The sequence below is a fragment of the Phymastichus coffea genome, unplaced genomic scaffold, assembly GCF_024137745.1.
Source record: "Phymastichus coffea isolate CEN01 unplaced genomic scaffold, Cenicafe_Pcof_1.1 PCOF00124, whole genome shotgun sequence".
Classification (NCBI taxonomy): Eukaryota; Metazoa; Arthropoda; class Insecta; order Hymenoptera; family Eulophidae; genus Phymastichus; species Phymastichus coffea.
The window spans coordinates 255,453-281,999 of NW_026706935.1; the positions used below are offsets into that span (position 1 = coordinate 255,453).

General features: G+C 31.8%; 5 protein-coding genes across 12 annotated transcripts; 4 read left to right on the top strand and 1 right to left on the bottom strand.

Moving 5' to 3' along the window:
- The first annotated feature begins 3,371 nt into the window (after positions 1-3,371).
- Positions 3,372-5,570, top strand: LOC131671372 (uncharacterized). Its single transcript, XM_058947746.1, has 2 exons — positions 3,372-3,682; positions 4,127-5,570. The coding sequence occupies exons 1-2, from the start codon at positions 3,644-3,646 to the stop codon at positions 5,282-5,284; spliced, it is 1,197 nt and encodes a 398-aa protein (XP_058803729.1). The 5' UTR covers positions 3,372-3,643; the 3' UTR covers positions 5,285-5,570.
- Positions 5,571-5,839: 269 nt separating this feature from the next.
- LOC131671369 (major facilitator superfamily domain-containing protein 6) lies at positions 5,840-24,994 on the bottom strand. 7 transcript variants are annotated; one of them, XM_058947741.1, is made up of 11 exons: positions 23,960-24,994; positions 23,054-23,137; positions 22,309-22,466; positions 21,531-21,832; positions 11,645-11,981; positions 11,319-11,509; positions 7,118-7,254; positions 6,921-7,036; positions 6,613-6,858; positions 6,188-6,340; positions 5,840-6,111 (listed from the first exon to the last, which is right to left on the bottom strand). In XM_058947741.1, exons 3-11 carry the CDS (start codon positions 22,373-22,375, stop codon positions 6,038-6,040), a joined length of 1,623 nt encoding a protein of 540 aa, XP_058803724.1. In that variant the 5' UTR covers positions 22,376-22,466; positions 23,054-23,137; positions 23,960-24,994; the 3' UTR covers positions 5,840-6,037. The 7 variants fall into 7 exon arrangements, with proteins under 7 accessions (XP_058803724.1, XP_058803723.1, XP_058803721.1 ...); XM_058947740.1 differs by having other exon boundaries at positions 23,029-23,137; XM_058947738.1 differs by having other exon boundaries at positions 23,707-24,994.
- LOC131671373 (uncharacterized) lies at positions 8,351-11,043 on the top strand. The gene is made up of 3 exons (XM_058947747.1): positions 8,351-8,585; positions 8,842-9,257; positions 9,339-11,043. Exons 1-3 carry the CDS (start codon positions 8,547-8,549, stop codon positions 10,033-10,035), a joined length of 1,152 nt encoding a protein of 383 aa, XP_058803730.1. The 5' UTR covers positions 8,351-8,546; the 3' UTR covers positions 10,036-11,043.
- Positions 14,521-16,972, top strand: LOC131671371 (esterase FE4-like). Its single transcript, XM_058947745.1, has 8 exons — positions 14,521-14,660; positions 14,741-15,029; positions 15,115-15,300; positions 15,368-15,567; positions 15,660-15,816; positions 15,878-16,210; positions 16,296-16,440; positions 16,515-16,972. Exons 1-8 carry the CDS (start codon positions 14,526-14,528, stop codon positions 16,672-16,674), a joined length of 1,605 nt encoding a protein of 534 aa, XP_058803728.1. The 5' UTR covers positions 14,521-14,525; the 3' UTR covers positions 16,675-16,972.
- LOC131671370 (esterase FE4-like) lies at positions 17,671-20,318 on the top strand. Of its 2 annotated transcripts, none has more exons than XM_058947744.1 (8): positions 17,671-17,805; positions 18,129-18,417; positions 18,766-18,951; positions 19,022-19,221; positions 19,302-19,458; positions 19,520-19,834; positions 19,895-20,039; positions 20,105-20,318. In XM_058947744.1, the coding sequence occupies exons 1-8, from the start codon at positions 17,671-17,673 to the stop codon at positions 20,277-20,279; spliced, it is 1,602 nt and encodes a 533-aa protein (XP_058803727.1). In that variant the 3' UTR covers positions 20,280-20,318. The 2 variants fall into 2 exon arrangements, with proteins under 2 accessions (XP_058803727.1, XP_058803726.1); XM_058947743.1 differs by having other exon boundaries at positions 19,502-19,834; positions 20,105-20,317.
- Positions 24,995-26,547: the final 1,553 nt, after the last annotated feature.

Consider the following 26,547-nt stretch of genomic DNA (forward strand, 5'->3'; position numbering starts at 1 on the left):
TGTTAGCTATTCGTATTCATGGGGAGAGCATAATTATAAAACCGAAAGTACAAATTACATTGATTCAAAAGTAAGAGTAAACAAAGTTGCAGCTTGGGATTGTTTTGAAAAAAATGATAACAATTGTTTTTCTCAGAACTTGGAAACAGATAATGAATTCAAGAGTTTTAATACTTCAGAGAATAATAGAGCAGAGTATCATACTGAAGAAACTCTCAAAAATTCTGAAGAAGAATCTGCTGTAAATATTAAAACTACAAATCTAATTATTAATAGTAAATCAAAATTAGTTGATGAAATTGTATTTGAAACTGACAGTAAGGAAAAATCAATTGGAATTTGTAAGACTACTAATTTTATCTCTAATAGAAAAGAAAATTTAGTAAATCAGAACAACTCAATGGATCAGAATGGTGAAATAGTAGAAAAATCTGAAAAAAGCTACGTATTAGAAATTAAAAAACAGAATTTCAATATTCTTCAAAATAAGAATATACAGGACCAGAAAGAAGAATGGAGTGATTCAGAAGCATACAAAAGTCTTCAAACTAGTTTCTGTGAAGAATCTGAAATTGATAATCATATAACAACTGTAAATAATAATAGAGTAGATGAAGAATATTGGACAGACTTTGATGATGATTATGAAAGTTTTCAAGCAAGCTTTGCTGAAGAATACAAATCACTGGATAGTACTATCGAAAATGAAGATGATTGTACAAACACTTTTATAACAGAGATTCCAAACAATGAAGGAAAATCACAATTTTACGACAGTTTCTATGCAAATAGTGATTCTGAATCAAATCAATTGTTTTCTTTTATTGAAAACGAAAAAATAGATGATCTATTGGCTAAACAAAGCTATGACAAAAATTTTTATAAAGTAAACTCACTAGAGAATTCAGTTGGCAGTCAATCAGATGAAGCATATCTCTCAAACGATGAAGATATTGATGACTATGAGTACATGATTGTTGATGAAAATGAAAGATCAGAAACCCTTCCATTTGCAGGCCAAACTGTTCAAGACTTTCTCAATCTACTAGATACTTTGAAGCACTTACCAATTCAAATACAAAATGTTGCTGTATTCCATTTCATATCCCAGCAGAAAGAGCAATCCTACAAGGACCAAATGCAGAATAGACCATGATTTACTAGAAAATGTGATCTACTTCATTGTAAGATTTAATATTATTTTTATTTTTTATTCCACATTTTATTTACTATTTTTACTCAAATATTTATTAATTTTTTTATTCAAATTTTAATTTATTTGTTACTTTAGTTGTCAGGATCTTATTGATTAAACAATAAGGAAAGATCTTGCATATACTTGTAAAACAGTTTTATGACATTTTATTATTTTGTGCAGATTTTTTATACCATTTATTGATTTTAATTGAAAGTATATACATATTAAGCTATGTAAATATGAAATGTACTAAATATGGAATGTATGGTTTTTATATCAATTTTCACAAATTTGTGAGGAAAAAAATATTTTTATTATTATGTGGGTTGCAGTGATATTAATTCATCATTATTTTTAATCATTTGTATATCTCAGTTTTTTTAAATATATACCTTTCTTTAAAATAATTATATTTAAAAGCATTGAAGAATTAGTTTTTTTATATGAATATTGCATAGTTGAAAAACAATTTAAAAACTTGATTATTTAATATGCTAAAATAAGTTTTTTTTATTTCATACTTCCATTATTTTTACTTTTTATATTGATAAGAGCTTTTAAACTTTAGTACTTAGAATGAGATGTATATAATTTGATATAACAAAATCTATGTGGGTATCAATTGTATTAATAGAAAAATTACCTGTCAATAAAGAATTTAAATGAATTATTTTACCTTACCTTATATTTAAAAATACATGGATTCCTATTTTTATATATCATACAATTTATAAAACTAGTGTTTTATAAAACACGTACGTAGTAATAAAAGTAACAAATTGAAACATCTCTTTTTGTTATTGTTTCTTTGATTTATCCAAAAAGTTAAGATTTGTAATGAACTATTTTTAATAATGGAACGATTTTTTGTGCGAAATATTTTGTTTTTAATATTAATTTTAATTATTATCTTGTACTTTAATTTTCTTAATTATAAAATTAAATTAAATTTTACAAAATCGATCATTCGCCAAGCCATTCTTCAAGAAGGCTCAGTTTGACAACAGAGTAGTCATTCGAATTTCAGACCAGCGCTATCCGCACAATCCAATTAATGGCATGCTGTTTCTCTTTCTTGCCGTTAATAAGTAGGAAAGGCAGAGGCTCTTTATAAAGTATGTTTATATTCATCCGTCTTTGTTTGTCTATAATTGTTCGATCTATCATTTAATATATATTTTGAACTTTACTTTGAATATATATTTATATACTTGACTTATATAATTATAAAGTTAATTAAGGTTGTACACTTCAGTAAACCAATTATACTACTAATTTGTTTGTATGTACTTGTAGTATTTTTATTTAATTAACTGGTTATATCTCTGCACACACAGTTGAGTTTGATCAAAGTTTGCAATGTTGGAGGTAAATGAAAATACTAAAAATAAAATTTAAAGTATCTAATATAATTTCTTGCCTCTAACATATGTTATAGTTATGTATATACTAAAGGTCGTTCGCTGTAACAATAAAATCCTCTAAAACCATCCCCAATCTAGTCCGTATTTGATATATGATGCGGCGCGTACTTATGTAGTAATTTTGACCTTTTATGATTATAATTTATAATTACATAAAATATATTAGGCGAACTACGTTTTTTAAGTGTATGATTATAATTAACATTTCAAAAAAGATTCCATTCGTCGGCAGCCCTTACACTCATTCGTATACCTTGTTACAACGAAAATGTCATATTTATCGTATATAATTTTTTATTATCCAAAATTAGAAAATTCATCGATGGTTATTTATCAAGTAGAAGTTCAATACTATCGTTTGAAAAAAGTTAATTTATTTGTAAACTTTGAGATTAAAGCCCTCGCCACATATGCGCATATGCGCGCGTACGAGGGCGTACAAACGCGTACAAATCGCTAAAAATTTTGATAGTGCCAACAACAGAAAGTTACTACTATTCCTCGCATGCCCCAAACGAACACACTTACTCCTGGAACAAACGTTCCCTTCAATAATATAGCGTTATGATACGTTTGTTCCGGGAGTAAGTGTGTTCGTTTGGGGTATGCGAGGAATAGTAGTAACTTTCTGTTGTTGGCACTATCAAAATTTTTAGCGATTTGTACGCGTTTGTACACCCTCGTACGCGCGCGTATACGCATATGTGGCGAGGGCCTAAGAACAATCGCTTTCTGTATTAACATTTACCTTTTTTTTGTTTGTCATTTTTTTCTATAATTCATTTTTTCTATATGCATGATATATTGACACGACTTATGTGTTAGAAACGTGGTACTATTATATATTATTTATACAAACATACATTCGGAATGCGGTGCTAAAGCAAATTGAAGGCCAGTCGGTTCTTTTTTTTTCTTTTCCATCCATGCACTTTTTGTGTAGCCAGTGATGGCTGCGTAGCGTTGGATATACATAGTCACAAACACACGGTGTTTATTTCCAATATTTCAAGAGACAAAAATGCATCAAAGATCTTGGATTAGTCACTGCATCATTCCAGTAAGTGTTTGAACTTTCCAATTACATATGCGTAATACTTAACAAATTTTTCATTTAATAAAAAATGAAAGAGGTTTATTCAAGTTTGTCATGATTTATATTATTGTAGAACATTTGCGATGATAAAGATATTTTTATTTTTATTTTCTGTTTTAATCTCATAGTTTTTCGATTCGCTACTGATGAATCTATACAAGTTATTTTTTATTATAATTAGGCTCTTAGTATGCCAATAAGTATGAATTTTTTGCGGAATTGGTAAAGCTTAAATTAGTAATAAAAAAATTGTAACGATAAATATTAAAAAAATTAATATTAAACAATAAAAATCATGTCATGTTATTAATTGATTGATCAAATAATTGTCTTCATTTACATGAGATTAGCATATTTATTATAAGGCCTTAACCTCGATATTTTTAACAATTGATTTATTTTTAACAGTGTCCAGGAACTAATTTCTGCCAGTTCTACAATCCAGGCGAGATTGATCATCCGCTACAGCACACAGTCAGCAAAGTTATTTATGAAGTTGATAAAAGCTTCTCATCTTATGCAAGCAGAAAAATCAGTGTGTCATCAAGTATTAATGGCAACAGCAACAACAAAAGTTCAAATAAAAGACTTGTGCTGTCAGGCAGATTTCTTCAAAATTTAGCTCCAGTACCTTTTGATTCAAAAATTGATCCTCCTCAGATCAAAGCATGCTTCAACTGTTGGCATATGAATCATAAACTTGAGAACTGTTATGTGAAAAAAAGAAACATATTTTGCAGTAACTGTGGGAGAAAGTATGTTGAAGTGGAAGATTGTCCAAGATGTGCTAAGGCCTATTGCGAGTACATTGAAGAGGAAGAGCATATTCGTGCCAAGATCGAAATCTATGGAGATGTAGAAGATGATTATTTTTATAAGAAAAGAATAAAATCAAACAAATTCAAATTAGTTAAGAATAAAAATCCAAATTCAGGTGAGAGCACTGAAAGAAAAAATTACCTCTGGAGTGATAGTTTATATAACAGTGTTTTAAGAACAAGTATTGCAATAAATACAAAGGATAGTTATTTAGTTTTTTCAAGTGCCCAAGATTCTAAGTACAAAGATGAATGGAAAAATAATTACAAAAATGTCTCAACAAATTTTCTTAAAGAATTCCAAACTATAAACTTGAATACCAAAGAGAAAGGAAAGAATGAAACCTCTGCAAGCCATCATATGTTAGACTCTAATATGAAAAAAGACTACTATAAAGAACAGATAGAATCAGAGAAATATGCTATAATAAATGACAAATGTAAAAGTCGTGAGGTTAATTGTGAAAGAGCTGAGACAAGAGAAGATAGGCTAGATTTTCAATCACTCACATCTTTGCTTATAAGTAAGCTTGAAGATGAAAATGATGACTTAGATGATATGATCTTTATTGATGAATATGAAAAGTCTATAGAATCAAGTGCTATGGAAACAAATTTCATTGAAGATGATGACCAAGCATATCAGCATTTGTTAAGTGTGATAAAGAATTTGCCAGAAGAAGCACAACAGGTTGCTGTGCGCTGCTTTTTCAATTCTCAAAAAAAGAAATCAACTGTAAAAAGTTAAGGAGTTCTGAAATGTTGATGATTTTAAGCTCTCGTAAGATCCATTAATATTATAAATATAATTTATTATTTTTTAATTTGATTGAATTATTTTAATAGGAATTCAACAAGTGATATATGTAAATTACTTATTTTTTTTACTGTGCTTATAATTGAGTTTTATATATGATTGCATTTGCTTATTTTTTTTAAGATACCCACCCCTGTTTAGCTCACTTTTTGCTTTATATTTTTGTATTATATATTGCATTAATTGAGTCCTTTACATGGTAACTTTGAGATTTTGATTCCTCCTAGTTTTAATTTATTTTGCAATTTAAATATAAATTACACATGTCTAATAATTATTCGGCACAGAGAATTTTTTATTCAATGGATTGTAACTTTTTGGGATAAAAATAAACAAGAGTTACTTTTATACAATACTTTAATGATTTTTTATATTTTTTTATAGTTTTTTATACAATATTTTAATTATGAAAAAACATATAAAATATCAAAAAATTACAATATCCAAGTATCACAATCATTATTACAAAAATAAGATTTTCGACTTTGTATTTTAATTAGTTTAACATTATGACACTTATCTAAATTCGACTAAAATGAATGTAGTTTTTTTAATGATAAATGAAATGTAAAAAAAATAATGTATTAATAATTACTTATACATTGGATAAGTTGAGGAAAAGGAACTTAAGACAAAAGTCAATCAAATATTCTTCAATCGTGGCACTAAAAATTTTTAAAATCATTAATGTCCAACTAACTTTTCACAGGCTTTTAAAGCATCTTCTGGACTTTTCCACTCAACATTTTTTCGCGTATCTGAAAAATTAATTAAAAATTGTAAATGAAAGAAAACATTGATTTATTTAATGATTTAAACAAAATAGATGTTTACTTGTTTCTGGCATCACATGCTTGAGATAAGTCGTATGCACAATAAAATAGGCAATTGCTGTTATAAGAGCTAAACTTGAGTACATTCTCAATGTTAAAACTCCGCCGTATTCTTTGTACAGTATACCACCAATCAGACTACCGACTGCGAAACCTGTCAAATAATTATATATAATACTTGTGACTGCATTTAAATATTTTTTTAACAATTTTTTAATAAAACAAACTTTAAGCCCAACTCAGCTGAATATTAACTGAATTTTTTAATTTTTATCAGAACGTTCATTGTTTTCTTTTTTACTTAAATCTTGCGATTAAAATTGAAATTAAAAATGAAAACTGGGTTCACTATCGCAAATAAACGACGTTATGAATAAAAAGATCTCAAATTGGTAATCAAATGCAGTCTCCATAATTTACACTCACCCAATCCATCGTCCATGCCGGCAACAATCCCTTGTACAGTGGCAGACGTCCCGGATGGTGCAACAACGCTCGCGTAGGCTACGATGGTCGTGTAGCAAAGCGCGTAAGTAGGACCTTGCATGAAAAACTCAATGAGTACCACCCAGTAAGGTGTTGGTGCCAGTGAGATTAGGCCAAGTCGTAGAGCGTAACACACGAAGCAAAATACAAACGTGTAGCCATAGCCGATTTTCTTCAAAATTTTACCTGCAAAAATTCAACAGTAATTTTTATATTTTTATGTTATAGCTGTTGATTCTCAAATTTACCTGATAGAGTGAAAAAAATCACTTCTCCACCTAAAGTTTCAGCGAATACTGTCAATCCTTCAATAAGTTTTATATCGTGCATGTGACCAGTTGCTAAAGCGAGGTCTTCTAAATACCTGTTTAAGCAAGGGATAGATATTAATTTCGATTTCGTTTACAAGTAGAATAATGCACTAAAAGTTCTCATTACTGATTACCAAAATAAAAAGTAGATAATGAAACTATCTAGAATACCAGCAAGCGTTGCAAAACAGAGAAAAATGGCAATAGGTTTGATTTTGATTAATTTGTAAACATCTTTGAGAATGTTATCAGTCCCAGATATTATTGGTAACTGAAAATATAAATCAAATCAAATGTAAATCAATAAATTAGCGTGAAAATATTTCATTTGGATTATTAAATAGGAAACGTTTTTTTCTGATAAAAATAAAGTTTTACGATAAAATATGATTACCGATGAGAACGAACGATCAAAATCACTTAGCTTCGACGATTATGCTATTTAAGAATTCCTCGAGTTGTTTAACTGCGTTAAGCATCTGCCGATTGATGTTCAAAACATTGCTGTTTTTCATTTCGTATTCGAGCACAAACATTGTCACGAAAAAATATGTAATTATCTCAGTGCTGAACTTTTTAATCTGGTAGTAATTTCATATTGAAACTTTTTATATATTATTTTATTAGTTAACAATCGGTATGATTTTATTTAGCACCATGGTAAACATTTATTTAGTTAATATTGTGGTAACTAAAAGAATTTATGTTTCCATTGTCCTTCTAAGAATGAAAAGAAGTAAGAGAAGTTTTGAATCAGATTAGTAACATAAAAAAAGAACTTTTACTACAATAATGTAATAAATGTAATAATAAAATGTATGTAAACCAATATTCATCAGCAGTATTTTCCAAAATAAATTTTTTGATTGTAAATTATGTTTGTAAATAATTTTATTGTAATTTATAATATTTTTCAAAAGAAATTGCCATTTAATTATTATTATTTCAAGGTTATTTTCGATGATCAAATCAAAATTTATTTGAATAGTCAGTTTTAGTTGTGCACATATTGAAAATATGTTCCAAGCTATGTATGTTTATAAATAGTGTATTGGTTTGAAAAATTAGTAAAACAAGTTTTATCGATGATGGATTAAAAAATATTGTATTATTTTAAACAATAAAATTATGATTTAGAACAGAAAAATCAGTTGCAGTTATTATTGTACAAAAAATTAAAATCATAGTATGGCATATTATTTTATTATTTATTTACGCAAATACATTGAAAAAAGTATTTTATTTTATTTCTACCCACTAAGAAGGAATTCATTTTACCACGCACACATTCCAATTATTCAAGAACTATTAAATTTCGATTGTTGTTTTTCTTCCTCTATAAAAGAGCAGCATCTGCCGGTCACCGGTGATACTGTTATTTTCTAATAATACTTCATGTTCCATGCTTGACTCGGCACCGGTCCTATTTATATTTTAGTCTTTGCTATTTAAAAGTCTATTTTGTTTATATTTTACTTTTGATGACAATTTTTCATTTGGCAGCTCATACATTAAATTAGAGTGGATATTTTTTACGAGTTGTGTAATCTGTTTTGTGAAAGAATGCCAGAAAAATCGTGGATTAGTCATTACATCGTGTCGGTAAGTTAACAGCTGATTATAATCAAGCATTTTTATTATCTGTTTTACAAGTTTTTACTGTCTCCTACAAACGAAAATTGTATGCTGTGCCTGAGTCGATATTCTATTTCAGAAATAAATTTATTTGGTATATATTGTAGTTGGGTTAAGTAAACTCAAATCTGGATAACAGATAAGCAATATACTATAGATAGTATTATGTGGTTATATTATTTCGCCATAGCTAACTGACTGCATTACGTCTTTTCCTTTGCAGTGTGTCGGCAACTCGAGTTGCAATCACTGCAAACTCGACGAGCCTCATCCTCAGCAGGATATGATTAACAAATTCGTTCATAAAACCGATTCGCCATCAAATCCCATATCATTAAAAAGTCCAATCGCACCACAGAATATCGATCACGAAAAATATCTAAGAAAGAAAAAACTTCTTGGTACTACTTTTGGAGATCTCGATATTGTGCCGTCCGATCCCAATGTTGATCCTGAACCTTATGCATGTTTCGTCTGTTGGAGTTTGTTACACACGACTAAGCATTGCCAAGAGTCTGTGAAGCATCTTTACTGCTGGAATTGCGGCAGGAGGGATGTTCAGGTGGATAAATGTCCGAGATGTGCGAGAGCTTATCGCAAGCATCTTAAGAAAATATGCAATGAGGGGGAAAAATTACCGTTTCGTATAGCTTTACTTAAGTCAATAAAAAACTTAAAACAGGAGAATTTACAAAATGGTGATACAGATTTAATTTTTAGGGAGGAAGAGAGTGCTGATAGCTGTTTTATACAAGAGCATAAACAGTTTTCTGCGCTGAAAAAGGAAACGAAATGGGAATATAAACTCAAAGAAAACGGATGGAACGAGGGTGAGAATACTCGCGAAAATCTGAGTCTGGATTCACACGAAAAATGTAAAATTAAGGAACAAGTCAAGTGCGAAGACCAACTGCGGAGCAAAGCCAATGAGGCACTTCAAAACCCTTTTTCTACGATTGCTTTAGGAGCCGGTGATGCAGGACAGCAGAGCTTAAGTCTACCATCATCTCCTTTTGTGAATCAATGCATTGACGACTATTCAGACTCTGACAATGATTATCGCAATGTACAGTCGAACGAGTTGTTTACTCATATGAGGAACCAGAAAATTCAAGATCAACTTAAAATTGATCTTATCAAAACTGAGTCGGCATTGAATTATTTTAGCGAATCGGAATATTATTTTTTCGACGAACAGGAAGAGAATTATGATGATTATATTGTTGATGAGGATGAAAAATCGGAATCACTCTATTCGGAAAATTACGTGATTCGATTCTTTGTGGATTTGTTGGGCGCTTTAAAGCATATGTCATTTGACATTCAAAATTCTGCAGTTCTCAACTTTATATCTACGTATAAAAAGCAAATTTACAGGCAACAAGAGACAGAACAGAAAGATAGCTCATTTATCTAATTTCATAATAAGTTTTTTGAGATTATTATTTTGACCGACGATTATAGTATTAATTTGAAAAAATTTCTTTTTAAGAAGTTTTTTGGTTCCAGATTGGTTTTTAATTAATGGTAGATTTAGAATACTAAAAATATTGAAAAATCCTCATGTTTAAAGGTTCTTATAAATATCGTCTTATTAAAATTTAATTAACGGAGTTGAATATTCCGAAAAATTGAAATTGATATTGACTAAATTTTTTCTATTTTGAAATACTTAATAAAAACTTTAATTTTCTTTATCTCAAAATTAAATACTATTATTACAAATATCGAGTTTGCCACAATTTTCTGTAGATTAGAGTTAACGAAGATCATTTTAGAGCTCATAGGAGAAAAATAATACTCCGATTCTTGGGATCTACGTTTTTTTAATAAGTTTTTTTTTCATGTTTGAAAAGTTGCTTTTTAAAAATTTTATTAAAAACTATAGCGCTTATTCCAAAATACAAATTCTAGCGAAGGAAATTAGTTCTCTCAAAATGAATTTCGTTTATTTTAAGTCTGAGAAAATACATCAAACTATAATAAATTAAAAAAGATGTTTAATCAGCGACTTTGCTGTGCATAAATTTGTGATTTTATAATGTATAACAAAAAAATTAAACGTTTTATTGAGTAATTGATGAGAAAAATGTTTCAAGTCGATATCTTTATTAGAACGATTTTCACATGAGATTAAATAAAATTTTCAATTTTCCTTGTTTAATATCTAGCCCCTTAATATTAACACTTGTTTTATTGAATGCCGTACTTGAATATTCTCTACAAAAGTATTTATAAATCTTTTACTTTATAATGTAGATGTAGAAATAAATTTGTGTGATTTTTATTTAATAATAAAAAGTCGTATATTAAGTTAAAAATAATTTGTGGTGCAAGTCTACAATGACTACTCTTTTTAAAGTAAAATTAATAAAAAATTTAGTAAGATTGTGATTTGAAAAATAACATTGTGTAAAAAAATACTCTGGGCTTATATAATAAAATTACGATAATATTATTATTTGAAAATCGCTGTCACCCTCGCTGTTATAAATATTACTGTAATTTTAATAAAAATAAATTATCAAAATTTACGTATAATGCGTTATTTTTTTTATAAATAATAAATAATCATTGAAAAAACAGCTTGGATTTAATTATCATTTAGTTTCAATAGTTGTCAGTAAAAAATGAAAACAATTTATCTTTCTTAAAAAAAAAGATAAGAATATTGGAAATTAAATCTGTTTGAAATCTTACCTGTAATTTTGAGCAACAGCCAAGATCAATAAGCGTAAAGGCAGAAATGAATACAAATGCCGGAGTGTATGATTTTATAGTATCACTAGAGGACCACCAATCCACTGCATATCCACTCATGAGTGCTGCTATGCCAAAACCAATCGAGCCCCATACTCTTTGTCTCCCGTAACTCATTTGTCCACCTTCACCTGAATATAAAATCAAAGTATGATCATAATATATTTAGAGAGCAACATGTTGTATTAGAATAATGTAAATTAATGAATGGCTCGCAATCAATGATATCAATATTTTAATTTATAGTATTTAATCAAATGACTTACCCAGTACGTCAAAACAGATTGCATCGCTAATACAGTTGCTGACGTTGAATCCAATGTTTCCCAGTGACATCAGCAGCACGAATCCCCAAAAAGTAACGGATCCATAAACGCAGGCACTCTCGTGCTCCGAATCATTGCACGTTACATCGCAGACGTCATTTTCCCGGCATTGCCTCGAACTCAGGTTACCGATGAAGCAGGAAGTATCCGGCTCGAACTTTGTCTTGAGATCAGCGTGAAAGTAGACGTCGGCGGTAAAGTTGCCCGAATCACGACACTGCCACTTACATGTGCTCGACCTGCCGTCATCCACGCAGGAATCTGTTACATTGATTGTCTGGATATAGTAAAGAGTTCTTAAAAATCAGTACGTCAAGGTCGATCTATTTGCAATTTGCAGATATTTTTAGAGCATCGACTGTGTATCGTGATGAATTTTAACTCCAAGCCGAGCAATTGCTGATATAAAGATATATATACATATTTATTTATCCTGCAATCTTCAATATTGTAGCGAACAATATTATGTCCATAAATAAGAATGCGATTACTTATAATTATATATAACATAATTAATACTTGTAATTTGCTGAGTTATTGCCAAGGAAAACTTATAAATCAATTTTTAAAAAAGGCGTCATTTCGCTATAACGATTAAATCAAGTTGAACACATTGCCGATTCTCGCCCGATCATCGAAATTAAGCAGATTTGAGCCTGGTTAGTGCACTTAGATGAGCGATCGCCTAGGAATGTCGATACAAACTTTTTTTATCATTTATCTTTGTTAAGGTCGTTATAAATTTACAAAATGAAATGGATACAATTTATAAAAACTCGCAGTTTATTATTTAAGCAGAAAGACTTTCATTTAATAAGCATTCAATGACTATTGCTACTAAACTGATTTCAAAATTAATGCATAAATAAATTACATGGAGAATGATGTTTGTAAGTAGGAAACTCTGTACAGCATGCAAATAAGATGATAAACATCAATGAGTAAGAGGGCACGTGACAAACAAAAAATGAATGAAAGAAGTTTTAGTACATTAAAATCATATTTCCAGTGCGTTGCTAGTTCCAATTCTTTATTTTTTTTTATTTTTCGTATCGTCTTATCGTCATGTCTTAAAATGTCACGCTAAATTGCACTCAAAAAAATCTCATACTATATTACTTCGCGTAACTTAATTCGGTAATTACTTTATTTAAATACAAAATCTTCAATATTCTTTTACACAAAAACTAAATTTTAGATAACGGGTTGATAAAGTTGAAACTTGCTTTCTTAATTCTCTTAATACTTTCAATAATTAATGATTCAATATCGTAGATAACTAATTCTTCGGTTTCATTTATGATTTTCTTTCATACTTTTCGAGAGCAAGTAAATGAAAGAGAATATTTGAAATACGTCTCGTTTTTAGATATTCGTATCATTGAAATGAGTAATATATTTATCAGATTGGCTAACTACTTTAAATCAGCAATGTTATTTCCTATTTTAAATCAACTTTTTACTTAAAAAATTGTTTTTATAAACAAATGTTGAACTTCTCTCTATGTATAAAAGCCGTGACATGTATAGGTGATCGTTGCAGTTTTTCATACCATTACAAAGTAAATAGGTAACAAGTATATATCGATAAAGAAGCGTATTATATTCAAATGCTAATAATTATACTCAAATTCAATGTATCGTATACAGAAATGTTATGCCCATTTCGTTAATCTTGATGATAACTTGATCGATTATGCATTTTTCTCAGTTTGACATCTATAATTTCTTATCCAACGCTCCGTACGTGAGGACTCGATTTAAGCACTTGGGCAAGCCGAATGTGCTTCAAACCTCGTCTCGCATACGTCGAATCAACGAATAAAGGTACATGCAAGGACCCGTGGTAGGATAAGATATGGGACTTATAACATTCTGCCTGAAAATTACTGACATATATTTTCAGTTATTGAGTGAAAAATCGATATACTTTGCATTGGTCAAAGTTTATTAACTGCATTAATGATTATTTTTTTATTTTGATATTATTAATTATCGATTCAAATTTTCTGAAATAAATTGTATTTCAAAAAGAAGAATACGATGAAAAAGAGTACGACGCTGGATGTAAAAAAGTGTTGAAAAGTAATGATCACTATGGAAATCGTATCAGATCAATTAAAGATTTTGAAAAACACTGCTATTGCGATTATTTTAATTATTCCCGAATGTAAATGAAGTCATAATAAATCTTTATTCTATCTATAATGTAATATTGTCGTCCCAAGAGTTATTCTGATCAGCAGTAAAGTTGATTTTTATAAAATGTTATTTTTATGGTTTGATAATTTTAAACCATCCCTTTTTCCGCTGAAAAATTAGCACTAAATGAAAGCATGAATAGTAAAGCTGTTGTAGAATCACATGCTACAACCTCTGCGCAAGGTTATACTATATTAATTATAGTAATAGCTTTTATGATTGGCACTTGCAGTATGCAGTCTTGTCTAGTTTACGCGACTGAGAGACGATTAAAAAGTTACCAACAAATTTCTAGCAAACATTGATATGAATTCAAATTGAATATCGAGATAAAACATAATAAATTTATTAAAAAAATTATCTTTAGTAAACAAATTAACACTTTGAGGAATATTATTAAAAGATCGCTCGATCGATTAAAAGATCATTCAAGCTACATAGATGGTGATATGTTTCTTCTAGTGCATTTGCAATTTGAATTAAAAAAAAAAAGAATCAAGAAAGTCAGCAGAATGACAATTGTAAAACGGGCGTATTAAAATTCAACCGCAATGACCCTAATCCAATTGAATTTGGCATTTTACTCGTCACTTCGTCAGTCTCGCTACGGACGTTCAACATGCAGAACCCAGTAGTTGAAATACAAGACGGCCAAATACGCGGAGTGATAAAAAAGACCGTGGATGGTCGCGAGTACTGTGCTTTTCTGGGAGTACCCTACGCGAAACCACCGATCGGAGATTTAAGATTCAAAGTGAGCAGAACCAAACAGATTATCTTTTATACATTGTTTATGAAATTATTGGACAACGGCTTTTGATGGTTTTTATGTAGGATCCAGAGCCAATAGACAGCTGGACAGGAATAAAAGATACAACGAAATACGGTAACCCATGTGCTCAAATTGATGCTTCCGGGAATTTTATTGGGAGTGAGGACTGTTTGTTCATAAATGTATGCGTTAGATCGCTTGAAAATGTTGATAAACCGAAACCAGTTATGGTTTGGTTCCACGTCGGCGGCTTTGTTTATGGCAGTGGGTGCGATCTAATGTATGGGCCTGACTATTTTTTAAGGAAAGATATTGTTTTTGTTTCGTTTAATTATAGACTTGGACTTCTCGGTAAGACGTACTTTCTCTTAATCGATCGTATATATTTGTCACATTGCACAGTATGATTGCTTTTATTGTGTATTTTTACGAGCAGGATTTTTAAATTTGGAGCATGAAGTAGCACCAGGGAATCAGGGGATTAAAGATCAACTTTTAGCTCTGAAATGGGTGCAGACAAATATAAGAAAATTTGGAGGGGATCCAAATAATGTCACGGCTTTCGGAGGCAGTGCAGGCGCAGTTTCTATCCAAATATTGGCATTGTCGCCAATGGGAAAGGGTAAAGCTCAAGAGTAAAATTATCAAATGCCACATTTGATTTTGTGCATGTTCGTTGTAAATTGCAGGCTTATTCCACAGAGCAATCAATCAAAGTGGCAGCATTCACAACACTTGGGTAACTATTAAAGAACCGAAAAAATATGCCTTTCGCTTGTGCACCCATTTCGGAAAGTACCAGCAGGACCCTGAAAAAATGGTTACTTTCTTAAGAACTCTGAATATTCGGCCGATGTTACAAACCGCTGAAAAAGTTAAGAAGACTATTGTAAGTGGCATCTGCAGATTCATAATTAATCATACAACAAAGCAAATAACAGATGCATAATGCAAAGAATTGTGTAAACGCTGTTTCGTTAGGAATGCCTCTACGCTGTTTACCCTTTCACATTAGGTGTAGATGATAAATCGCCTAATCCCGTATTACCAATACGACCAGAAGAGCTTCTGTTACAAGGCATACAGATGCCGTTTCTGTTTGGGCACAATAACAACGAGGGATTATATTTTTTATTGAGTTCAGTATAACCTGTTATCGGTACACGCGAAAAGGGCATCAATACTAAATGTAAAAATAGATTTACATGACTTTACAGGCTTGAAAAGCAGTGACTTCGATCGGTATAACAAAAATATCGATAAGGCGATCAACGAAAAAGCATCGGATGTGCTAAAAGATTACAATTTGACTAAACAAGATTTGAAAAATATGTATTTCAAGGATGAAAAGATTTCCATAAGCAACTGTGATAAATTCGCAAATATGCTCGGTGATTTGAATATAATCCAAGGTATACATAAGTTTGCGAGAATCCAAGTGGAGAAAAATCCTTATCCGAATTATTTTTACATATTCTCGTATGACGACGAAATATCGTCGACGAAATTAGTATTGCCGAAGTTGTTGAAAGGTATATCTGATTTGCAAGATATAGTAATTACAATTTCCATTGAGCTACGTTACTACGATTTATTAAACTTATTGATGTGTTATAGGATGTTGTCATGCCGACGAAATAGAATATTTATTCCATGGTACCTTTCGTACAAAAAGGGGCTGTAACCCACATCAAAAAGGTACTGTCTCTTATAAAGTGATGGAAAGAATGATCGAATTATGGACAAACTTTGCTATTTATGGGTTAGTGACCACTATCAGTGTTATTTGAAATTTGAAAACTTCGAAAGTCCCCATAACATTTTTTTTTACTTCAGTACGCCTACACCGTCGACTTCTGATATTTTACCTATAATGTGGGAACCCTTGGATGATGCTAATAATTTGCAGTACATGGATATAGGAAGAGAATTGCAGATGAAAAGAATGCTGAGTGTTGATCAACGCTTTTTACTTGCAAAATCTAAAGAGTTATAACAAAGACAACGAGTTCGAGATCCGTTTTAAAGATTTTTAACAAACTGAATTTTTTTTAACTTCACCATTTTAACACTCAAAACATTATTGTTTTAATTTATGAAATAGTAATAGTTTTTATTTATATTGTAATAAACTCACGATTGTCGACATTATTAGTGAGCGTATAAAAGGTTTTATTTGTAATGAATTTTAAACATTATATTCAATTGAAACTTTAGAAAGTATATCAAAAGTATTTTTTTCCTTCCATGAAAAGGTTTTAACTGAAATTGATGACGTTTTAGAAACGTTAATAGTGCTGTAATCGATACAAGATATTGTGGTTAATCTATATGAATATGATGTATCGCAATGAAATTAAATAAAAGATTTTATTTCATGTTGTTAAAAATGCTAAAGTATTTTTTATTGTGTACGACAAAATTTTTCTACTTTCAATATTACTTTACATTGTTTACTATTATTAGTTTGCGTTATATTTTGACAATTTTATATAAAGTAATTACTTTGGTTGTGAACGATTATCTATTTAAGTACTTTGAAAATGTCTTTTAAACGTCCAATTAATTATAAGCATTTTTCAGTATTGAAGAATAATTATTATTTTATGACATTGAAGTTGATTTTCAATAATTAATTTGACATTGAGTTAAAAGTCAATTTACAATATGTCTTATTTTCATATTCATACTACGTACTCATTTATCACAGCATAAAAATTGAACCATTCTATCAAAATACTTCAATTCATATGTTAATAATATACGATTGAACCGTCTTCATTGATCTGTAGTTAAAAGTTCGCATTAAAACAATGCTGCATTAAAAGGAAAGTTACTTAAGTCCACTTTCCATTCAAATTCCAAGTCTACTGAATTAATAAGACTACTAGAAAAAAATCACCGAGACAGTCTTTTTAAAGTACAATCATGGTGATTGTCAATTCATACGATTCTTCGATTTTTTTTATCAGTCTTCGTTCAAACGTTCAATATGGAAGACCTAATAGTTGAAACACGTAATGGCCAAGTACGTGGTACAATAAAAAAGAGCGTTGAAGGGTACAGTTATTGCGCTTTCTTAGGAATACCTTATGCCAAGCCGCCGATTGATAATTTAAGATTTAAAGTAAGTAATGGTTAGTTGCATTAATTTCATCGATATTTTATCTAATGGAAATGTTTTGAGTTGAAATGATAACAGTATACATTTTCATTTTTGTTGGTTCGGTACAATGTTTTGTAATTATCAAGTAGATTAGTGACAAAAAGAAAAACAAACATTAAGAATCGCGCTATTACAGAATTGTGAAACAAGGGACCATTAAAATAGGAAATTTGATTTTCAATTTCAAAAAGTGTAACTCACGTCAGCAACAGTATCTTAGCCTATCGAATCAAATAAGAAGATGTGCAAAGTTGAACAGTTTAGCAAAGTACTATTACTTTTAGGATCCAGAAGCAATAGATAATTGGACGGGTATAAAAAGCGCAACGGAATATGGGAATCCATGTGCTCAAGACGATTCCGTCGGTGTGTTTTACGGAAGCGAAGACTGCCTTTATTTGAATGTTTGCGTGAGATCGTTAAAAAATGTCAATGAACTGAAACCAGTTATGGTTTGGATCCACGGAGGTGGTTATTTGCAAGGATGTGGAGATGATAAATACTATGGACCTGATTATTTACTCAGGAAGGATATTGTATTCGTATCTTTCAATTATAGACTGGGAATATTCGGTAAGTAAAATTGTAATTTTGTAAGTTTTGCTTCTGTGTACTATATAATAAAATATTTAAATTCATTATTTTATAATAATTTGTTCATGAGCGCAAAATAGTACATTACGATACAAGTGCGGGAAAGTAGATTTTTGTCTAGATATCTTGAAAGATACACGAGACGAGAAACTCTTTCCCGAGCACGTGTCGTTCCGTATTTTTTTATACGATGTGTGGAAAGTGCGATTTTCAACGCACGTTTTCTGCCGAGCGCGCGGGAACGACGCACTTTGCGCACGGAGTGTCAAAAATATATTTACTGAAACTTTTATTCAACTGAAATATTTTCAACTTCTATGAAATCAGGATTTCTGAATTTAGACCACGAAATAGTAGCAGGCAACATGGGAATCAAAGATCAAATTATGGCACTGAGGTGGGTTCAAGCAAACATAAGTAAATTCGGAGGCGATCCAAACAATGTTACAGTTTTTGGAGAGAGTTCAGGTGCGACCTCCGTACAAATATTATGTCTATGCCCGCAGTCGAAAGGTAATACGGAATATTTGAGATACATATGAGTTATGCGCTCGATGGATATATTTTTCAAATCCGATTTCAGATTTATTTCATAAAGCAATACTACAAAGTGGTAGTATTCAATATACTTGGGTGATAACGAAAACCCCTAAAAAGTATGGCTACCAGTTGTGTACTATGCTCGGCAAATATAACGATGACCCTAATGAAATTTACAAATTCTTAATGACACTTGATACTCGAAAATTAGTACAACTTCAGGACAAACTTCGACGTACTACGGTAACGTAGAAAATTGTATAACATAGAAAATTGTAGCAATATGGTTGTGAAAATGACAATAACGAAAATTGTTCTTTCAGGACAAACTCCATTGCCTCTTTGTCTTCACTTTGGGAATAGACAATAAGTCTCCTAATCCCGTGATGCCTGTACATCCTGACGAACTCATGACGCGAAGTATCGAAAAACCATGCCTATTTGGGCATAATAATGCCGAAGGGCTTATTTATCTAATGGGTAAGGGTAATAACGAATCAGTTAAATACTAAATATTCAATAGATCTGCAAAACTTCGTAGGATTGGAAAAATCAGACTTTGAAAGAATCAACAGAAGTTTCAATTCAATAATCAACGAAAGAGCGACGGAATTGTTGAAAGGATACGGACTGACCAAACAAGATTTGAGATATATGTACTTCAAGGACGAAAGAATTACGTTGAGCAATTGCGTCAAATTTGCATTCTTGCTCGCGGATTTGTACATACTTGATGGCATTCATAAATTCGCAAACACGCAAGTCGAAAAGAATCCTCATCCACAATACTTTTATCAATTTTCTTATGACGACGAGCCATCGTGCATGAAGACGTTGCTGCCGGTTCAAAGCAAAGGCAAATAATTAGTGTCACTTTTGACAATGGAATCATCATGATGTGTTGTTCATTTTCTAGGTGCTTGCCATTGCGATGAATTAGATTACGTGTTCTACAGCAACTTTCGTACCCAAAAAGGTTTCAAACCTTTTCAAAAGGGCACTCCGTCTTACAAAGTTATGGAGCGGATGACAGAACTGTGGACAAATTTCGCAGCGCACGGGTAATAAATAGCACATTGAAGTCGTCGACTCAGAGGAATGTCAAATATCGATATTTTTTTTAAAGAACACCTACGCCGAGTACTTCTGACATTGTACCCGAGGAATGGAAACCACTTGATAATGGTACAAATCTCCGTTACATGGATATAGGAAGGGACTTGACCATGAAAACAATGACGAATATTCGAGAACAATATATAGCATACAAAGCTGCGAAAGATCATTCATCGAAGCAGTAAAAAAGAGATAGCAAGAAACTATTTACGGCCTATCAGAATTTTCATAATAAAACTTTTTTGAAATGAAGGTAGCTACTAACTTGAGCAGTCTTTACTTAAAATTCATCTCGCTTATTCGTATAGAAGTACATTTAAAATTCAAACGTGATCGCGCGAGAGACAACAATTAACATACAAACGCGTGCATTCGCGTATCAGTTATGGAAGCTCGCTATCGTGAATATTTTTTATGTACAAATGTCTGTAGACTGAGATAAAACAGGCAATTAAGTTAATTGTATTGAAATTGTCGTCACGTGGTGAGGTCGCAAGTAGATCACGGAATACATTGCGAGCGTAGGGAGCTGATGTGTTTGTCAAATGTAGCTTCCAAGTCTAGAACCACGCATGAACAGAATATTATTTTTTCAGTGCAGTGCAAATATTCTAAAAAAAGAGACCAACATACTTCTTTGTTTGAAAAACAGTTGTTCATTCGCGCTTGCAATGTATTCCGCGACCTACTTGTACGTGACTGCTGATCCCAATAATACAGTGCTATTTTTCGAGTTATTTTTTCACGTCGAAACGTTACTCATCAAAGACTTTAATCGTTCGAAAGAATAAGCCCCGCCTTGCACGCGTGTACGTCCAGTAGTCACTCGTTAAGCGCATGAGCTACATCAGAACTCAAATTCAAATAATAATATGTTTATAAGGAATATACAAAAGTTATAAATAATTATAAATTTTAAGGAGATACTCCATATCTCACCAATGAGAAACGACGCGGCTTTATCGGATAAAATTAATTAATTAATTAAAGTGATATTTCGAATGTATTTATGAACGAAGAAATAATATGAAGTGCGTCCCTAGTATACTGTGTAAAATCCAGAGATTCAACGAATAGTGATAATAAAAAACTTTGATAGATCAAACATTTATCAACTGTGTGCAGGTTGCGCAACTAAGCAGATATATATAAATACATAAGTCGTTGAATTGCAACGATCCAAAATTGCTTTATATCATTTTCATTGGACGAATTCATAGTTGCACAGTATTATATTACTCTCATTTATGGACTGATTGTTAGATGAAATAAACATAGTATTTTAGTGATCGATGGAATGTCATAAATAATTAAATAATTTTTATACAGAAATCGTCTCCTCGCGACTGATTCGTGCTAGCGAATGTCGTTGAGAAAGAAAAATGCACCTCTAAAATGCCGGTCGCTCATTAAAAATGCAAAACATGCAAGCTTACCGCGGTGGAGCACTCGACAAGTTTCGCGCACGAGACGTTGAAGAATTTGCCATTGTCAGGTAGAACCGGTCCCGGGAGCGCCGGCAGAAAGTACATCAGTATGTAGCAGCCGCTCGTCGCCGCCAGCAGCGCGATGAAGATGCCGCGACGCCACTCGCGAAATTTGTCGACGACGAAGCCGAACGCCGGTTTCGCCACGAGGAACAGCAGCGGCAGTACCGCCGTTATGCTGCCCATCACCAAGGCTGACACTCCCAATTGCTTGCCGTACACCGGCAGGAATGGCAGGATTGGCCCCATAGCTGCAAAAGTTTGGATTACGTGCGCGCATTCATGTAAATGGCTATTTTTATTTGTCCCATTGATTCTGTGCTTTACACCAATTTTTATCTACGATTTGATTGATATCTGTGATTCACAATTTATCAACGCTTATACCTTCTTATTCTTTCGACAATCACATCATCGCCAATAGTTCAAATGTAATCGGTACTTATTTTAACATTAAAATATAGCACAACTCTGGTGTTTCATGCCAGTGATCATCGAATTAAAATTTACATTAACAACACTCTTTAAAATCAAGTTATCAAATGACACAAAGGTGTAAACTTTAACATCTATAGTTATACATTACAAATCGGTCATGTAAGTTTCAGACAAGTGAGTTATCTGTCGTATACGTGATCATTACAAGTGCTTGAACTAACTTTTATTTGAAAATTTCAAGTGGTAATCCAGTGTTTTTCAAAGTACAATTGATAAAATGTTAACTCACCTGCCATAAAGAAGAAGAAATGAGCCTTAACAGGTAGTTGCCCAGGATTAATTTTGACTTTCCCCATTGTCGTTAATAACTCTTTGTCAACTAACTGGACCGTATATCACCTGTTTCGTATGCTTGTGCATATCAACCTCTCGTTCTCATTGCCATACCTAGAATGAAAAGGGATTCTGTTTGGAGTGCGCGAGATTCATTATTTGACTGACATATCTTTACGATTGATAATTGCTAAAAGATTTAGATATAATGACTTCACGTTAATCACGAACAGTACGGCGCTTGTCAAGGTTAGATAAACTTTACATGGATGTGTCGAGAAATATTAGAAGACTATTTATTTTATGAATATTATATTCGCTTCTTTTATATTATACATTTTGAAGTTATATATACTATTAACGTATATATAATGAATTATGACATTTACGGCGACATTTTCATAATTTAACTATAACGTATACCAAATAAGTAAAGACAATGTCTTTAAATAACAAATTTCAAGTTTGTAATTTAATTGAATTTATCGAATATAGTTAATTATAATGAGTAATAATGCACTTGAATTCATAGGTAAATATGTTTAAAAACAAATTATATAGTTTTAAAAAAAACTATATAAAAAATTTATTTTTTACACGAAGCTTGTTCTTTCCTCATTGTTAATGAACGGCACGTCCGACTGTAACTAATGTACGTATAAACTTGTCAGCCTACACAAATTTTTGGTCAGGCACTCAACTGCACTTGCTTTGTCACCACAGCAGTCTCGTTGGAATTGTCATTATCTGTATCCTCACAGCCGCGCTTGTGAGGATATTGCACGCTGAAAATATATGCATACAACATATCAACGAAGATTAAAACGAGTATTTAATATTCATCAAGCCAGTTTAGACGCAGAGTCGTTACTTTCCCATTGATTTCGTGGTCAATTTTATTGTTCTGATATCATTTCGATTCAATCGCAATTTCAAGTAAAATATTTCCGTCTTTTGTAAATAAAAGAATTTGCACTTCTAAAACAAGAAAAAAAAATAGTAGGAATAAATCAAGACGTTCACGATACGGTTATCATTCATAGATTATAAAGTCGCGGTTTATTTCATTTTAAATAATCTTTCGAATAATCTTTGATAAATAAAATACTTTCGACACGTAAACGTTAGATTAACATTCGTGATATCAATTATGTAGTGCTTTACTTAGTTGATTGTATAAATTTGTATCTTTTCAATACCGATTAAAAGAGTAGAGACAATTTTTACGATTCCAAGCTATAATATGTTAAACACATAATGATACCTGGTCTGGATTGAAAAGTGAGAATATAAAATGGTGAAAAAAGTACCACGTACGGGCGTGTGATCGGAATAAGTACAAGTCAATACTTACGACATTTCAAGAGCAAATAACGAACATTCATTCGTATAAAAACTGCACTCAAGCAATTGGCAACAAAATTTATCGTTCTAAAAATACAATTTCCTCGTCCCACGAGTATGCAAAGCAACTTCTATATACGAGCTAATCAAACGATCCAGAGTTCTACAATGCACAAGTGTGGAAAATCAAAGCTATTTACATCTCGCGAAAGTAACGAGACAAAATAACTCAACGGTCATCGAGGTTCATCTAGCTAACAAACCTAAATTCTCAGGCGTGCGTGCACACCCACCAACTGCATCTGGTGCTTCCCGAGACACAACTACACGCGCGCGTACACATATGTATCAGCGAAGAGCAACCAAGTAACCAAGCAACGGAGCTAGTCGCGACGTACGGAAACGGCCGACAAGAGTCGAAGCTTCGGGCCGATGTTCAAAGTGCCCCGCGGTTCGTATATTTTTAGACGAGTGTATGCGAACGCACGTGCGAAGTATTATGCAGGGACACGGGGGCTTTGTCCAATCTTCTCTGCTAGAAGCGAAGCTTTTCTATTGTGACGTTCAGACGGGAAGTCGGGAATGTCGGAAGAAAGTTAGTATATCACGAGGACCATCGCGAGAAATGCACTACCTCGCGTTTCTACACGTAATAAATACATGCACGCGAATTTGCAGGACCGTGCAGCCGCTGGCCAAACGCAATCATTGCGCAGAGCGTGATAACATAGCATTTTCCATTACACGGAACTTGAATTTTCTATGTTATTCAGTACCCAATGACAGGCGTAAAAACATAAGCTAAAGTAACGTTGCGATTGGATTCTTAATGTACAAACGGTATGACGTGCGACAAATGCTAATAAAGGGACAGATCCGTTTTGTGGTTACGGAAATGGAAGACTTGAGAGGATGAGCGAATATGACGAGTCACTCATTGTTTTCGCTCGTCCGATTGTTTGTATATATACAAGTTGTTTAATCGTGAGAGCACCGTCGCAATAACAAAAATTACAAATTTAATTATGATTCGTTTGTCAGCAGCGCCGCAGATGGATATTAAAAATATTGAGATGACTGATCTTGTCAAGAATGATTCCGATAAATTTTATACGCGACAAAAGGACAGACATTGTACTATATTCAGGATTAGAAAGTAGTCCTGAATCTCAATTTCACAATTATTATGTATACGTAAATTAATGACAAAGTGTGCGTCTTGACGTATCTTAAAATTGAAAATCATCGTTTTTTAATACTTCGATTTACTTACGTATTTTTACAAGTTCCAGGTTACTATAGCGCTGCTTTATCAGCTCCATCGATGTGTCATTCAAATCAGAACATGGATTGGTGCGTCACATCAAAAGTGGAAGCGAGAAAATGCAAATCTCTGAAAAGATACGTCAATGATCTTGATAAGGAACCTATTTTTTTGTCTATCACTTTGGCAACCAGGAACGAGTGTATCAAGGCTATAAGCAATGGAAACTGCGATGATTTTGTGTCAAAGCCAAGGTTAAGTTAGTTTTCGCTCAAATTGAATAATAAAAATACTCTTCTGTTCTAAAAAATACAACACTTATTCACGTCTGAAAAACGCTGAAGCACGATTCACATAATACAAAAGTAAGGATAGGTATGAAAACACTACAATTGAAATAAACTGTTCTTATTTAATCTAAAGAAAAAACACTAATGCCATTTATTTAAAGTTATTTTAAAGAACGTTGCGTTTTAAGACTGAAAAAATCACGATTTATCGAAAAATTTATATTCCCTTTGCAAGCAATATGATGCAGACAAAATTGGCGTTTCCTTTTTTATTACTTGTATGATTTCATTACACTGTTTCTAGATAATTAATATTCATTTCTACACTTTTGGATGAAAAATTGAGACCGGAACAGAAGACTATCGTTGATGTTTAACGAACGGGGCTGATGTAGCTTTTGTTACTACTATGAAATTATTTGCCTCTCGTATTTAGTTATTCATAAATTTATTAGTGCTCCATGAATTGATCATAATAGGAAAATTCTTCACGTCTATAGATACTAAGAACAACACATTGAAATTTAAAAGTGCAGTGAAATGCGACACATGTTCTACTAATTTAGATTCTATGACACTGATATACAATAATAGTGAAACATGTACATTATGACTCCTTAAGAAGTAACAATTTTAGCGATAAATTTATTTTGTTCATTTTACATACTTAAAATAAATATAAATTGACATAAACATTTTTTCAGCTAGAAACTTGTGTACCAGTTATTATTGAATTTTTTTTGTATTTTACAATACATTCGAAAGAAAACGCAAATTACATACGCTATAAAATTAAATAGATAAGTCACTTTGGTACAAAAAAATTACACGATGCTTAGAAAATACTAAAATGGTATTAATTCAATTTTCGCACTGCTTCAAACGTCTGTATCGTAATATTCATGTGCTCGACCAGCGAGCCAACATTTTCAGGCCTCAGATATTCCATTATCGGCTCCATAGACAACTGTAACATATGAATAAAATTCGGACATTTAACGACAACTGACTGACACGATCCGGACGAACAGCTTAAAAATGTATATTGAAAAATAATATTCTTTAATTAGACTTGGTCATGAAAAATAAATAATTCCTATAATTATATATTTATGCATTTTGAGTATAAATTAGTTTTAAAAATCTCACCATGCTAGGGCCGGCTGAAATATTGCATAATGGTGTAGAACTGCAAGCAGCAATGGTACCAATAATTCCAATTATTATACCAAACAGCAAGTGTATAATTGTAAACTTTGTTTTCGTGAGAAGCGTCGCAAGGAAAGTTATCGTCGGC

Bases quoted from the DNA above. Each gene is read 5' to 3' on its own strand.
- LOC131671370 (XM_058947743.1), top strand. From the start codon at position 17,671: ATGGAAGACCTAATAGTTGAAACACGTAATGGCCAAGTACGTGGTACA. The intron at 19,222-19,301 runs GTAACGTAGAAA...TTGTTCTTTCAG, and splicing joins ACAAACTTCGACGTACTACG to GACAAACTCCATTGCCTCTT. The intron at 19,835-19,894 runs GCAAATAATTAG...TTCATTTTCTAG, and splicing joins GCTGCCGGTTCAAAGCAAAG to GTGCTTGCCATTGCGATGAA.
- LOC131671371 (XM_058947745.1), top strand. From the start codon at position 14,526: ATGCAGAACCCAGTAGTTGAAATACAAGACGGCCAAATACGCGGAGTG. The intron at 15,030-15,114 runs GTAAGACGTACT...TTTTACGAGCAG, and splicing joins TTATAGACTTGGACTTCTCG to GATTTTTAAATTTGGAGCAT. The intron at 16,211-16,295 runs GTATATCTGATT...GATGTGTTATAG, and splicing joins ATTGCCGAAGTTGTTGAAAG to GATGTTGTCATGCCGACGAA.
- LOC131671373 (XM_058947747.1), top strand. From the start codon at position 8,547: ATGCCAGAAAAATCGTGGATTAGTCATTACATCGTGTCG. The intron at 8,586-8,841 runs GTAAGTTAACAG...TTTCCTTTGCAG, and splicing joins TTAGTCATTACATCGTGTCG to TGTGTCGGCAACTCGAGTTG. The intron at 9,258-9,338 runs GTTTCGTATAGC...TTTAATTTTTAG, and splicing joins AATGAGGGGGAAAAATTACC to GGAGGAAGAGAGTGCTGATA.
- LOC131671369 (XM_058947742.1), bottom strand. From the start codon at position 22,375: ATGGGGAAAGTCAAAATTAATCCTGGGCAACTACCTGTTAAGGCTCAT. The intron at 21,833-22,308 runs GTGAGTTAACAT...AAACTTTTGCAG, and splicing joins TTTCTTCTTCTTTATGGCAG to CTATGGGGCCAATCCTGCCA. The intron at 6,112-6,187 runs GTAAACATCTAT...TTAATTTTTCAG, and splicing joins GCATGTGATGCCAGAAACAA to ATACGCGAAAAAATGTTGAG.
- LOC131671372 (XM_058947746.1), top strand. From the start codon at position 3,644: ATGCATCAAAGATCTTGGATTAGTCACTGCATCATTCCA. The intron at 3,683-4,126 runs GTAAGTGTTTGA...TATTTTTAACAG, and splicing joins TTAGTCACTGCATCATTCCA to TGTCCAGGAACTAATTTCTG.